This window comes from Taudactylus pleione, unplaced genomic scaffold, assembly GCF_031769625.1.
Source record: "Taudactylus pleione unplaced genomic scaffold, aTauple2 ptg002290l, whole genome shotgun sequence".
NCBI classification, from domain to species: domain Eukaryota; kingdom Metazoa; phylum Chordata; class Amphibia; order Anura; family Myobatrachidae; genus Taudactylus; species Taudactylus pleione.
In genome coordinates, this window is record NW_028286681.1 from 28,276 (window position 1) to 44,588 (window position 16,313).

The 16,313-nt window shown below is 50.3% G+C and overlaps 1 protein-coding gene across 1 annotated transcript in view; it reads right to left on the reverse strand.

Moving 5' to 3' along the window:
• Positions 1–13,367, reverse strand: part of USB1 (U6 snRNA biogenesis phosphodiesterase 1) — a gene marked incomplete at its 3' end in the record, with an annotated part of 32,712 nt that extends 19,345 nt beyond the window's left edge. Inside the window, exons 1-5 of the mRNA XM_088466019.1 lie at positions 13,292–13,367; positions 13,035–13,180; positions 12,864–12,931; positions 11,782–11,833; positions 9,210–9,384 (exon numbers count right to left, since the gene is read on the reverse strand). Of these exons, the coding sequence (XP_088322145.1) occupies positions 9,210–9,384; positions 11,782–11,833; positions 12,864–12,931; positions 13,035–13,180; positions 13,292–13,367 (517 nt within the window). The remainder of the gene's footprint in view (positions 1–9,209; positions 9,385–11,781; positions 11,834–12,863; positions 12,932–13,034; positions 13,181–13,291) is intronic.
• Positions 13,368–16,313: the final 2,946 nt, after the last annotated feature.

Here is a 16,313-nt window from a genome sequence, read left to right on the forward strand (position 1 = left end):
GAGTGCAGCAAGGACTGAAGGGCCATCTGGAGGAGCAGGGCTTTGCTCAGGTCTGATGAGGGCCTGTGTAAAAACTGCTGCGGGAGCAGTCTCAGGAATGATAGTGCGAACCCGTGAGACACCACTTCTTGTACCCAGGCGTCTGTGGTGGTCTGAATCCAGAACTGGGCGAACTGAAGAAGTCGGGCTCCCACCCAGAGATCCCCTAGGGGAGGCCCACCCAGTCAGACTGAAGGCTTATCCTTAGATTTAGCAGCTGGATGTCTAGTAGCCCAGGCCTGCTTGGTCCTGGGCCTGGAGGCCTTTGTGGAAGCCAATTGCCATGGATAGGACTGACCGTTAGCTTATCCCTGGGGATGAAAGTACCTAAAAGGATAACATCCGAGGCCTTGGTGTAGATGCTGAGGGAAGGAAAGCAGTCTTAGAAGCTGCCAAGGTAGCCAAAATCTTGTCCAACTCTGGGCCAAACAGGATCTCCGCAGGGTAAGGCAGTGATTGCAAGGTGCTACCACTGAAGTAGCAGATGCCTTGGAGCTAGGAGACCAGTATCCAAAGCCGCTTCTCCCAAATAGGAGGCTATATCCCTCATGTGCGAGATGTAGGACAGCTGCTCCCGAGAAGACTCAGAGGGAAATTCGTTCTCTAGAGCATCTGCCCAGCTCTCAATGGCTTTGGCCACCCAGGCAGTAGCCATTGCTGGACGAGTAATAGCATACACAGATTTGCGGCAACCTTCAATCCATCGACTACTTTAAAGAGGTTGCTGTAGGAATAGGTAAAGTAAAGCATTTAACTAGATGTGTCACGTGGGATTTCACCGCTTGGGAAACTACTGGAATAGCATAAAAAGAAACCAGGCGTTTTGGTAGCTGGAACTTATTACCTGGCGTATTCCATGCCTCGCTCATGAGTTCAGAAAGCGGATCTGAGAGAGGGAATTCCGCTAAAACCACTTTGTCACTTAAAGAGGGGCTCTTTTGCTTTCGGAATGGGCTCTGCATCTTCTGTTTGAAGAATTGATCTGACAGCCCCCCTCACTAGTGCAGGAACATTCAATTCAGACTGAAGCTTCTAAATGGGTGGGGGGGAGGGGAAGAGAGAGACAGAGAGAGACAGAGAGAGATCTTCTGCCTCCCCAGATGATACCTCAGGTCTGAGAACTGTGAGGATAGCACAGCATGTATAGTAGTATTACTGGGTAGGGGCCTCTCACTTTGCAAAGTTTGTTGAAAACCTGTAGAAGTAGCCGTTTGACTCTGCACTGAGGTAGAGAGCATGTCTACCCATGGAGGAGGTATAGGAGGTACTGGTATTGCAGGGAGTACCTGTGGTGTCAATCCCATAAGGGGAGCTACCGCAGGGACGGCTAGGCGATCCGCAATCTATACCAACATCTGTGAAAAGGAAGATCAGGGGGGATCCTGAGCAGGGGCTGACTGGCCCGGGACAGTATAACAAGATCCAGATAGACTATCTTTAATCAAATCCTCCTGGGTTAATCCTGCTGAACTGGACCTGCAAGAGACCAGTATAGGAGCAGCAGCCTGTTTGTTATCCTTGCCTGTGCCAGACATAGCTGCAAGGAGAGTATAATCCCATATGGCACTGAGCAGCGTGCAACACACAATATATGTGACAGACTTCACAAATACAGGTACAGTGACCCCCTTATACACCAGTGTCCCAGAGTTATTGTGAAAGAAAGGGAAAGGTATAAACGGACAGGAGAGAGAAAACAGACAGCAGCGCTAGCACAGGTCACATACACTGCAGGGTATACAGTATAACTACACAGACAGCAGCGCTAGCACAGGTCACATACACTGCAGAGTATACAGTATAACTACACAGACAGCACAGGTCACACACACTGCAGGGTATACAGTATAACTACACAGACAGCAGCGCTAGCACAGGTCACACACACTGCAGGGTATACAGTATAACTACACAGACAGCAGCGCTAGCACGTCACATACACTGCAGGGTATACAGTATAACTACACAGACAGCAGCGCTAGCACAGGTCACACACTGCAGGGTATACAGTATAACTACACAGACAGCAGCGCTAGCACATGTCACACACACTGCAGGGTATACAGTATAACTACACAGACAGCAGCGCTAGCACAGGTCACACACACTGCAGGGTATACAGTATAACTACACAGACAGCAGCGCTAGCACAGGTCACATACACTGCAGGGTATACAGTATAACTACACAGACAGCAGCGCTAGCACAGGTCACACACACTGCAGAGTATACAGTATAACTACACAGACAGCAGCGCTAGCACAGGTCACATACACTGCAGGGTATACAGTATAACTACACAGACAGCAGCGCTAGCACAGGTCACACACACTGCAGGGTATACAGTATAACTACACAGACAGCAGCGCTAGCACAGGTCACATACACTGCAGGATATACAGTATAACTACACAGACAGCAGCGCTAGCACAGGTCACACACACTGCAGGGTATACAGTATAACTACACAGACAGCAGCGCTAGCACAGGTCACATACACTGCAGAGTATACAGTATAACTACACAGACAGCAGCGCTAGCACAGGTCACACACACTGCAGGGTATACAGTATAACTACACAGACAGCAGCGCTAGCACAGGTCACACACACTGCAGGGTATACAGTATAACTACACAGACAGCAGCGCTAGCACAGGTCACACACACTGCAGGGTATACAGTATAACTACACAGACAGCAGCGCTAGCACAGGTCACATACACTGCAGGGTATACAGTATAACTACACAGACAGCAGCGCTAGCACAGGTCACATACACTGCAGAGTATACAGTATAACTACACAGACAGCAGCGCTAGCACAGGTCACACACACTGCAGAGTATACAGTATAACTACACAGACAGCAGCGCTAGCACAGGTCACACACACTGCAGGGTATACAGTATAACTACACAGACAGCAGCGCTAGCACAGGTCACACACACTGCAGGGTATACAGTATAACTACACAGACAGCAGCGCTAGCACAGGTCACATACACTGCAGGGTATACAGTATAACTACACAGACAGCAGCGCTAGCACAGGTCACACACACTGCAGGGTATACAGTATAACTACACAGACAGCAGCGCTAGCACAGGTCACACACACTGCAGGGTATACAGTATAACTACACAGACAGCAGCGCTAGCACAGGTCACACACACTGCAGGGTATACAGTATAACTACACAGACAGCAGCACTAGCACATGTCACATACACTGCAGGGTATACAGTATAACTACACAGACAGCAGCGCTAGCACGTCACATACACTGCAGGGTATACAGTATAACTACACAGACAGCAGTGCTAGCACAGGTCACATACACTGCAGGGTATACAGTATAACTACACAGACAGCAGCGCTAGCACAGGTCACACACACTGCAGGGTATACAGTATAACTACACAGACCTTAGTGGCTGGTAGGATATAGCGCTGTATAACCTGGCTCCTAGGAGAGGTATACAGGGAAACTGGACCCAGCGTTCCCGGAGACCTGTGGCTGCTGTGGGTCTCTGAGGGGGCGGAGGAGCAGCTCAGAGGCAGCAAGACGGCTGTGCAATGGCGCCCTGAGCTGGGGGAGGGGCCGCAGGAAGAGATGACCTCCCCTATACTGACATCAACCACCGGTTCCCTGGTCGCTTATAACCTGCGCCAGTTAAGTTAGCCCTGGTGGTCTAGTGGAGTCCCGGACAGACTGGTGTCCGTATCAGCACCTCTGGTCTGTCTCCGGAGACCGGAGGTAGGACTGCATTAAAGACGCGGATTCCCGCCTTACCTGTCCCCCTGTGTACCAGATGCAGTCTGGGGTCCTCCTGTGAAGCCATACTAGCTAGGCCCCCGATGCCCCGCCGTAAGTACCGAGCCGATGGCTGGAGTTGCGGCGCGGCGGAGAGGTGATGAAGCAGTCCCTGCCGACACCAACAACAAACTGAATTGGCTCAGGCTGTGGGCGGGTTATAAAGGGGGGAAGGGGGGGGGGGGGGGGTGAAGGACCAGACCAGAGCATCCTGGGACATGTAAAGCTTTAGCTGTTAGTGAACAGTCCTAAAAACCTTCTACACCCCATTGTTTCCCCATGGACCCTGAAGAAGAAAGGTCAGTTTCCGAATTTGAGTGATGCCAAGTGGAAGGAAGGTATATTTCTAGGCTCTCAAACTATACAAAACCTTCCAAGATAAACGTAACGCGGCAGAGTTAGCTGCATGGAGTCCTTCAGGTCTGCGGTAGGTGAGGCTTTAGGAGATAAACGTAACGCGGCAGAGTTAGCTGCATGGAGTCCTTCAGGTCTGCGGTAGGTGAGGCTTTAGGAGATAAACGTAACGCGGCAGAGTTAGCTGCATGGAGTCCTTCAGGTCTGCGGTAGGTGAGGCTTTAGGAGATAAACGTAACGCGGCAGAGTTAGCTGCATGGAGTCCTTCGGGTCTGCGGTTGTGAGGCTTTAGGAGATAAACGTAACGCGGCAGAGTTAGCTGCATGGAGTCCTTCGGGTCTGAGGTTGGTGAGGCTTTAGGAGATAAACGTAACGCGGTAGAGTTAGCTGCATGGAGTCCTTCGGGTCTGCGGTTGTGAGGCTTTAGGAGATAAACGTAACGCGGCAGAGTTAGCTGCATGGAGTCCTTCAGGTCTGCGGTAGGTGAGGCTTTAGGAGATAAACGTAACGCGGCAGAGTTAGCTGCATGGAGTCCTTCGGGTCTGCGGTTGTGAGGCTAAGTAGATAAACGTAACGCGGCAGAGTTAGCTGCATGGAGTCCTTCGGGTCTGCGGTTGGTGAGGCTTTAGGAGATGAATATAACGCGGCAGAGTTAGCTGCATGGAGTCCTTCAGGTCTGCGGTAGGTGAGGCTTTAGGAGATAAACGTAACGCGGCAGAGTTAGCTGCATGGAGTCCTTCGGGTCTGCGGTTGTGAGGCTAAGTAGATAAACGTAACGCGGCAGAGTTAGCTGCATGGAGTCCTTCAGGTCTGCGGTTGGTGAGGCTTTAGGAGATTAACGTAACGCGGCAGAGTTAGCTGCATGGAGTCCTTCAGGTCTGCGGTAGGTGAGGCTTTAGGAGATGAATATAACGCGGCAGAGTTAGCTGCATGGAGTCCTTCAGGTCTGCGGTAGGTGAGGCTTTAGGAGATAAACGTAACGCGGCAGAGTTAGCTGCATGGAGTCCTTCAGGTCTGCGGTAGGTGAGGCTTTAGGAGATGAATATAACGCGGCAGAGTTAGCTGCATGGAGTCCTTCGGGTCTGCGGTAGGTGAGGCTTTAGGAGATAAACGTAACGCGGCAGAGTTAGCTGCATGGAGTCCTTCAGGTCTGCGGTAGGTGAGGCTTTAGGAGATAAACGTAACGCGGCAGAGTTAGCTGCATGGAGTCCTTCAGGTCTGCGGTAGGTGAGGTTTTAGGAGATAAACGTAACGCGGCAGAGTTAGCTGCATGGAGTCCTTCGGGTCTGCGGTAGGTGAGGCTTTAGGAGATAAACGTAACGCGGCAGAGTTAGCTGCATGGAGTCCTTCAGGTCTGCGGTAGGTGAGGATTTATTCAGTAATTCAGCTCTTTATCCTTTTCTTCTTTATTTACTAACTCCGGAAGCCGTATGACGCTAAAGATACATTTCTCACATTCGCATCTGGACAATCTGGGAGCTGTGAGTGATGAGCTGGTAGAACGACTCCATCAAGATATCCGCACAAAGGAGCATCAGGGGGATGAGACCCAGCGGTGACGGGCGATTATTGATGGTGTGTGACACGGGAGGACCACACTATACATAAGCACAAAATAACTAAGTAGTATATTTTCCTAATTTATCCACCCACCTTTGCGGGGATTTGTATTATTTATATATATTTGTGTCCTAAACGTGCTTTTTGTTATCAGATGTGACTTTTCCAGAATTATCCCAGCTTTAAGCCATTCAATTCACTGACATTTTAAAAAAAAATTAAAAATAAATTTTAAAACAAAGACGGCATTAGCAAAACATAAAACTGTGACTTGTTACAAACGTCTTACTGCCAAATTCATGTAACGATTTAGGCACAATCATCCTATTTCTTTCATGTTGCCGAAAAACAAAACCAAAAAAAACTTGAAAAACTGTTGACTAGTGTTTATGTAGTATCAGCGGATCAGCCAATCAGAAGCTGCACCAGGGGTTGCTTAGCCGCGGGACAGGCGCAAGGCTCTGATGTGGCTATATTGCCTTTATGCAGGTGCACTTCCAGTACTAGGCCTACAAATGTTCTCCCCCTCCAAGTGCCACCAAATCTACATCAGCCCCAGAGAGCAGCTTAGGACAACCCTGCCCCTTTATACCCTGGCTGGTTAGCTCAGGTCAGCCCCAGAGAGAAGCTTAGGACAACCCTGCCCCTTTATATCCTGGCTGGTCAGCCCCAGAGAGAAGCTTAGGACAACCCTGGCCCTTTATTTCCTTGCTGGTTAGCTCAGGTCAGCCCCAGAGAGAAGCTAAGGACAACCCTGCCCCTTTATACCCTGGCTGGTCAGCTCAGGTGAGGACCAGAGAGAAGTTTAGGACAACCCTGCCTCTTTATCTCCTGGCTGGTCAGCCCCAGAGAGAAGCTTAGGACAACCCTGGCCCTTTATCTCCTTGCTGGTCAGCTCAGGGGAGCCCCAGAGAGAAGCTGACAACCCTGCCCCTTTATCTCCTGGCTGGTCAGCCCCAGAGAGAAGCTTAGGACAACCCTGCCCCTTTATCTCCTGGCTGGTCAGCCCCAGAGAGAAGCTTAGGACAACCCTGCCCCTTTATCTCCTGGCTGGTCAGCCCCAGAGTGAAGCTTAGGACAACCCTGCCCCTTTATCTCCTGGCTGGTCAGCCCCAGAGTGAAGCTTAGGACAACCCTGCCCCTTTATCTCCTGGCTGGTCAGCCCCAGAGTGAAGCTTAGGACAACCCTGGCCCTTTATATCCTGGCTGGACAGCTCAGGTCAGCCCCAGAGAGAAGCTTAGGACAACCCTGGCCCTTTATCTCCTTGCTGGTTAGCTCAGGTCAGCCCCAGAGAGAAGCTAAGGACAACCCTGCCCCTTTATATCCTGGCTGGTCAGCCCCAGAGAGAAGCTAAGGACAACCCTGCCCCTTTATATCCTGGCTGGTCAGCCCCAGAGAGAAGCTTAGGACAACCCTGCCCCTTTATCTCCTGGCTGGTCAGCCCCAGAGAGAAGCTTAGGACAACCCTGCCCCTTTACACCCTGGCTGGTCAGCTCAGGGGAGCCTCAGAGAGAAGCTTAGGACAACCCTGCCCCTTTACACCCTGGCTGGTTAGCTCAGGTCAGCCCCAGAGAGAAGCTTAGGACAACCCTGCCCCTTTATCTCCTGGCTGGTCAGCCCCAGAGAGAAGCTTAGGACAACCCTGCCCCTTTATCTCCTGGCTGGTCAGCCCCAGAGTGAAGCTTAGGACAACCCTGCCCCTTTATATCCTGGCTGGTCAGCCCCAGAGAGAAGCTTAGGACAACCCTGCCCCTTTATCTCCTGGCTGGTCAGCCCCAGAGTGAAGCTTAGGACAACCCTGCCCCTTTATCTCCTGGCTGGACAGCTCAGGTCAGCCCCAGAGAGAAGCTTAGGACAACCCTGGCCCTTTACACCCTGGCTGGTCAGCTCAGGGGAGCCTCAGAGAGAAGCTTAGGACAACCCTGCCCCTTTACACCCTGGCTGGTCAGCCCCAGAGAGAAGCTTAGGACAACCCTGCCCCTTTATCTCCTGGCTGGTCAGCCCCAGAGAGAAGCTTAGGACAACCCTGCCCCTTTATCTCCTGGCTGGTCAGCCCCAGAGTGAAGCTTAGGACAACCCTGCCCCTTTATACCCTGGCTGGTTAGCTCAGGTCAGCCCCAGAGAGAAGCTTAGGACAACCCTGCCCCTTTATCTCCTGGCTGGTCAGCCCCAGAGAGAAGCTTAGGACAACCCTGCCCCTTTATATCCTGGCTGGTCAGCCCCAGAGTGAAGCTTAGGACAACCCTGCCCCTTTATCTCCTGGCTGGTCAGCCCCAGAGAGAAGCTTAGGACAACCCTGCCCCTTTATCTCCTGGCTGGTCAGCCTCAGAGAGAAGCTTAGGACAACCCTGCCCCTTTACACCCTGGCTGGTCAGCTCAGGGGAGCCTCAGAGAGAAGCTTAGGACAACCCTGCCCCTTTACACCCTGGCTGGTTAGCTCAGGTCAGCCCCAGAGAGAAGCTAAGGACAACCCTGCCCCTTTATACCCTGGCTGGTCAGCCCCAGAGAGAAGCTTAGGGCAACCCTGCCCCTTTATCTCCTGGCTGGTCAGCCCCAGAGTGAAGCTTAGGACAACCCTGCCCCTTTATATCCTGGCTGGTCAGCCCCAGAGAGAAGCTTAGGACAACCCTGCCCCTTTACACCCTGGCTGGTCAGCTCAGGGGAGCCTCAGAGAGAAGCTTAGGACAACCCTGCCCCTTTACACCCTGGCTGGTTAGCTCAGGTCAGCCCCAGAGAGAAGCTAAGGACAACCCTGCCCCTTTATACCCTGGCTGGTCAGCTCAGGTGAGGACCAGAGAGAAGCTTAGGACAACCCTTTCCCTTTATCTCCTGGCTGGTCAGCCCCAGAGTGAAGCTTAGGACAACCCTGCCCCTTTATATCCTGGCTGGTCAGCCCCAGAGTGAAGCTTAGGACAACAATGCCCCTTTATATCCTGGCTGGTCAGCCCCAGAGAGAAGCTTAGGACAACCCTGCCCCTTTATCTCCTGGCTGGTCAGCCCCAGAGAGAAGCTTAGGGCAACCCTGCCCCTTTATCTCCTGGCTGGTCAGCCCCAGAGTGAAGCTTAGGACAACCCTGCCCCTTTATATCCTGGCTGGTCAGCCCCAGAGAGAAGCTTAGGACAACCCTGCCCCTTTACACCCTGGCTGGTCAGCTCAGGGGAGCCCCAGAGAGAAGCTGACAACCCTGCCCCTTTATATCCTGGCTGGTCAGCCCCAGAGAGAAGCTTAGGACAACCCTGCCCCTTTATATCCTGGCTGGTCAGCCCCAGAGAGAAGCTTAGGACAACCCTGCCCCTTTACACCCTGGCTGGTCAGCTCAGGGGAGCCCCAGACACACATTTATAATTAGCAGCTTTTTAGACCGGACAGGAGCGTACGTCTCAGGATCGTGTGTATGTGGGTCTCGCCACAGAGCGCAGAATACGTGATACAGTTATACTCACATGGTACATAGACATAAGTCGCCCAGTTTCCCCGCTCATGTTGGAAGCTACGCAGCCGTCCTCCATGTTTGCTGACATCATCGCAGTACTCTGTATCATCTGGGTCTTGGAACAGGTTTAATACACTTTGTGGGACTGGCAGTGGCTGTAACTTCCTGTAGGAAACAGACAGATATTATCAGATGGATGTATCATAAACCTTACAGTCAAACCGAGAATCAGCACACACACGGGGGACCGGGAATGAGCCCCACACACGCGCACACGGGGGGGGGGGGGGGGGGGCGGCGGGAATGAGTCCCGCACACGGGGGGGGGGCGGGAATGAGCCCCACAGACGCGCACACGGGGGGGGGGGCGGGAATGAGCCACGCGCACACGGGGGGGGGCGGGGATGAGCCACGCGCACACGGGGGGGGGGATGAGCCACGCGCACACGGGGGGTGGCCGGGGATGAGCCACGCGCACACGGGGGGGGGGGGGGGAATGAGCCCCACACACGGGGGGGACCGGGAATGAGCCCCACACACGGGGGGGACCGGGAATGAGCCCCACACACAGGAGGTGGAGAGAATGGTACATTATATGTTTATATTGTGTACAGAGAATTTGTATTTTCAAGTCACTTGTTGGTGGAAGTGACACATACATGACACACAATATCCGAAACATGACATCCGCATACGTGACACACACCATACAGACACAATATATCCGCATACGTGACACACACCATACAGACACAATATATCCGCATACGTGACACACACCATACAGACACAATATATCTGCATACGTGACACACACCATACACACAGACACAATATATCTGCATACGTGACACACACCATACACACACAGACACAATATATCCACATACGTGACACACACCATACAGACACAATATATCCGCATACGTGACACACACCATACAGACACAATATATCCACATACGTGACACACACCATACAGACACAATACAGTCAGGTGCATAAATATTGGGACATTGACAGAATTTTCATATTTTGGCCTCTAGTCACCACCACAATGGCTTTGAAATGAAACAAACAAGATGTGATTTACCTGCAGACTTTCAGATTTAATTTGAGGGTAATTACATCCAAATCAGGTGAACGGTGTAGGAATTACAGCGGTTTCTATATGTGCCTCCCACTTTTTAAGGGGCCAAAAGTAATGGGACTATCAACTCAAAAGCTATTTCATGGACAGGTGTGGGCTATTCCCTCGTTATTTCATTATCAATTAAGCAGGTAAAAGGTCTGGAGTTGATTCTAGGTGCGACATTTGCATTTGGAATCAGTTGCTGTCGACTCTCAATATGAGATCCAAGGAGCTGTCACTATCAGTGAAGCAAGCCATCATTAGGCTGAAAAATCAAAGTAATCCCATCAGAGAGATAGCAAAAACATTAGGTGTGGCCAAATCAACTGTTTGGAACATTCTTAAAAAGAATGAACGCACCGGAGAGCTCAGCAACACCAAAAGACCCGGAAGACCACGGAAAACAGGTGGATGACAGAAGAATTATTTCCCTGGTGAAGAAAAACCCCTTCACAATAGTTGGCCAAATCAAGAACACTCTCCAGGAGGTAGGTGTATATGTGTCAAAGTCAACAATCAAGAGAAGACTTCACAAGAGTGAATATAGAGGGTTTACCACAAGATGTAAACCATTGGTGAGCCACAAAAACAGGAAGACCAGATTAGAGTTTGCCAAACAACATCTAAAAAAGCCATTACAGTTCTGGAACAACATCCTATGGACAGATGAGACAAAGGTCAACTTGTACCAGAGTGATGGGAAGAGAATAGTATGGAGAAGGAAAGGAACTGCTCATGATCCAAAACATACCACCTCATCAGTGAAGCATGGTGGTGGTAGTGTCATGGCGTGGGCATGTATGGCTGCCAATGGAACTGGTTCCCTTGTATTTATTGATGATGTGACTGCTGACAAAAACAGCAGAATGAATTCTGAAGTGTTTCGGGCAATATTATATGCTCATATTCAGTCAAATGCTTCAGAACTCATTGGACGGCGCTTCACAGTGCAGATGGACAATGACCCGAAGCATACTGCAAAAGCAACCAAAGAGTTTTTTAAGGCTAAAAATGGGATTTTGGTACCTACTGGTAAATCCTTTTCTCTGATTCCACAGGGGACACTGGAGGTTGCTTACGCTGGGGTATAGAGGCGTGGATAGCTGGAGCTGGCACTTTAAATAATTTAGAAGTGTGAAGCTCCTCCCCCCTCTATGCCCCACCAGCCCTCAGTTTAGAAAATGAAAACCGAGAGGAGATGGAGAACAAGCGGAGTAAAAGGGAGAGAAGAACACACAATAATGAAAACATACAACAAACGGAACAAACCGAACAGGCAGGTTAAGAGCGCAGGAGGTGGGCGTCCAGTGTCCCCTGTGGAATCAGAGAAAAGGATTTACCGGTAGATACCAAAATCCCATTTTCGCTTTCATCCACTAGGGGACACTGGAGGTTGCTTACGCTGGGGACGTCCCAAAGTTTTCCCCACGGGTGGGAGCGCTCTGCGGCACCTGTATAACAAGACGGCCAAAACGAGACGCTGAAGCAGCAAACGTGTCAAATCTGTAAAAAAGATTTTCAAACGTGTGAACAGAAGACCAAGTGGCCGCACTGCACAATTGTGACGTGGAGGCTCCCCTACCGGCCGCCCACGACGCACCCACAGAACGTGTGGAATGAGCCGAGAAGGACGAAGGAGGCCGACGTCCAGCACTAACATAAGCCTGATAAATAGTCAACCTATCCAACGTGCCAACGTCTGCTTAGAGTTGCCCAACACCTCCGAACAGCATCATAGGACAAAAAGCGACTGACTTACGGAGGGACGCTGTCCTGGCAACATAAATGTGGAGAGCACTAACCATCCCCAAGGTAGAAGAATCACCCGAGTTCTCCACCAACGATAGAACCACAATAAGCTGGTTGATATGGGAACTGACACAACCCTGGGAAGGAAGGCGGCTACCGGCCAGAGTTCCGCCCTAACAGCATGAAACACAAGGCAAGGTGGCTTATAGGACAGAGCACACAAGTCCGGAACTCTACGAGCCGAAGCTAGAGTCAGAAGGATGACCGTCTCCCAGGACAAGTACTTAAGATCAACCGCTTCCAAAGGTTCGAACAAGGGCGACTCAAGAAACAGAAGCACTAAGTTCAAATCCCAAGGAGCTACCGGAGGTACAAAAGGAGGCTGCACATGCAAGACCCCCTGAAGAACTGTCTGCACCTCAGGAATGAGGGCCAATTAGCGTTGAAAGAAAAAGTGCAAAGACCTGCATCTTTAAAGTTCCAAGGCGAAAGCCATAATCCAATCCAGTCAGGACGAAAAATCCAAGATGGAAAACCCCGACATATAAGAACGCCAGATTCAATGATAATGCGCAGCCGAAACTGGCTTCCTGACGCGCAGCATGGTAGGAATAACAGAGTCTGGGATACCTCTACGTCTTAAGATATCGTTACAAGAGCCACCCCGTTAAACTCAGCTGCGCTAAGTTGGGGTGGACGAAAAGACCCTGCTGAAGAAGATCTGGCCGCAGAGGAAGGGCCCATGGGTCGTCTACCAATAGGGACCGAAGGTTCGAGAACCAACTTCTCCGAGGCCAGCCTGGAGCCACTAGACTGAAAGAGGCAGACTCGTGTTGTATTCTCTTGAGAAGACTATCAAGAAAAGGAATCGGAGGAAAAAAGGTAAACGAAGTCGTGGATCCATGGAACTGTCAGAGCATCAACTGCCTCTGCCTGCGGATCTAGAGTTCTTGACACGTATACTGGGAACTGATGATTTAATCATGACTCCACGAGGTCCACCTGAGGACACATCATGGATGATGCAAAAGGATGGCTTGACGGAACGTGGAATTTGGAACCGCTGTGAAAACGGAAAAAGAGCCGAGCTCTTAGGTTGTTCTGAAATAATTCACACTCCTGGGATGTAGGAAACATATCCTCCGGTAAATTAAGGACATTTCTGACCGATAAAAAATTAGAGATTCCACCTCGGCAGAGGCGGACTCTAACTCCCTTCGGTATCCTCCGTGGCGATGAGTTCTTCTTCCGACTGGAGAGCAGTCGTTAGAGTACGCTCTTGTGTCATCGTTGATAGTAAGTGGAGGGTGCAGACACCGCTGTACCCATAACCTGTACCAGGGTGTTTGGTTAACCCAGCCACCCAGGGAGGCTGAGCCTCAGCTAACAATGACCTCACATCTGACATAACTCCTACCATGTCAGCGGCCCATGGAGGAGCCGATGAGTCAGTAATAGTCATATGAGGATCCATTGTTATACAAGCATCACATAACATGGACCAAGTAGCATGTGGCTTGGTCTGGACAGCCTTTGAGAAGCCTTGGTTCTGCTGGACATGGTACAGTCACCCAGCTTAAACAGAAAAGACACAGAAATGACAAAGAAGGCTGGTTTGGGACACAGAGGAGGTGGTACCCCCTTCCCACAGATCAGATTCCCCTGCACTTACACCCCAGTTACTTACAGCCTCTTTACCAGGGTTGTAGTCAGGTGATGTAAATGTCCTGGAGCACAGGGACGGCAGCAGAGGAATCCAGCCTTCTGATAATCACCTACAGTCCTTTGCACAGGATCCTGTAGTGGAAGCAGGAGCCATGACAGCTGCACATTACCTCTATGAGGGAGAGGTGCAGGTTGAGTGAAAAACGGCATACACGCTGTTCATAACAGCTCTCTGCCGTGCCTTTACAGAGAGAGAGCCCGCGCTATATAAGCTCCGCCCCCTGCTTCAAGTCCCCAGAGATCAAAAATGGCTTTTAGCTCCGTTAAACGGAGGAGCCAACACTTTTACAGTGCCCCCTGCTCCCGCAGTAAAGCTCTCAGCAGGGGGAGGAGAGCGGCCACGGAAAGTGCGTGTGGGAGCAGCGACAGTGTTTGCCTTCTCCCACGTGTAATACCGCCGGCATACAGCGCCCCGCTGCCGCAGTGAAGGTCCCGGCGGGCGGGGGACACGTGAGCCCCGCTATGCTGCAGCCACAAACACGCGGCGCCCCCTTTACCAGTGGGGGCTGAATAGATATCAGCATTGTAGCGCTAAGTACCTGGGTAGTGGTGCCTGCTGAGTCACTTGGACTTAGCTAGAATCGCGATGTAGCGCGGGGTGGGGGCAGCGGAGAATGCGCAGCCACATACTCACTGCGTTCCCCGGAGGGCTCTCTCAGCTTCAGCACTCTCTTCTTTCTCTTGTTGGAGATGTGCTGTGGCGATAAGGAGCGGTCAGTGCTTTTAGTATAAGCACTGTGCACTCCTTCCTGCTTCTAACAAGTCAGGGCGCCGGGTACCCGGACCCCACCTTTAGAGAGGTGGCGAAGGGTACCCATCAAGTGTAAAAGATGTAAAGAAAAAAATAAATTTAAATAAAAAATAAGTGTATTACTGGAGCACAGCAGATTGTGACCAGCTCCAAAGGGCACATTTTCTAAACTGAGGGCTGGTGGGGCATAGAGGGGGAGGAGCTTCACACTTCTAAATTATTTAAAGTGCCAGCTTCAGCTATCCACGTCTCTATACCCCAGCGTAAGCAACCTCCAGTGTCCCCTAGTGGATGAAAGAGAAAATTGGAATGTTATGCAATGGCCAAGTCAGTCCCCTGACCTGAATCTGATTGAGCATGCATTTCACTTGATGAAGACAAAACTGAAGGGAAAATGCCCCAAGAACAAGCAGGAACTGAAGACATTTGCAGTAGAGGCCTGGCAGAGCATCACCAGGGATGAAACCCAGCGTCTGGTGATGTCTATGCGTTCCAGACTTCAGGCTGTAATTGCCTGCAAAGGATTTGCAACAAAGTATTAAAAAGTGAAAGTTAGATTTAGGATTGTTTAGTTTGTCCCATTACTTTTGGCCCCTTAAAAAGTGGGAGGCACATATAGAAACCGCTGTAATTCCTACACCGTTCACCTGATTTGGATGTAATTACCCTCAAATTAAACCTGAAAGTCTGCAGGTAAATCACATCTTGTTTGTTTCATTTCAAAACCATTGTGGTGGTGAATAGAGGCCAAAATATGACAATTCTGTCAATGTCCCAATATTTATGGACCTGACTGTATATCCGCATACGTGACACACACCACACACACAAATATATCCGCATACATGACACACACACCATACACAATAAATCCGCATACGTGACACACACACACAATAAATCCGCATACGTGACACACACACACACACAATATATCCGCATACGTGACACACACACACACACAATATATCCGCATACGTGACACACACACACACACAATATATCCGCATACGTGACACACACACACACACAATATATCCGCATACGTGACACACACACACACACAATATATCCGCATACGTGACACACACACACACACAATATATCCGCATACGTGACACACACACACACACAATATATCCGCATACGTGACACACACACACACACACAATATATCCGCATACGTGACACACACACACACACACAATATATCCGCATACGTGACACACACACACACACAATATATCCGCATACGTGACACACACACACACACACAATATATCCGCATACGTGACACACACACACACACACAATATATCCGCATACGTGACACACACACACACACACAATATATCCGCATACGTGACACACACAATATATCCGCATACGTGACACACACAATATATCCGCATACGTGACACACACAATATATCCGCATACGTGACACACACAATATATCCGCATACGTGACACACACAATATATCCGCATACGTGACACACACAATATATCCGCATACGTGACACACACAATATATCCGCATACGTGACACACACAATATATCCGCATACGTGACACACACAATATATCCGCATACGTGACACACACAATATATCCGCATACGTGACACACACAATATATCCGCATACGTGACACACACAATATATCCGCATACGTGACACACACAATATATCCGCATACGTGACACACACAATATATCCGCATACGTGACACACACAATATATCCGCATACGTGACA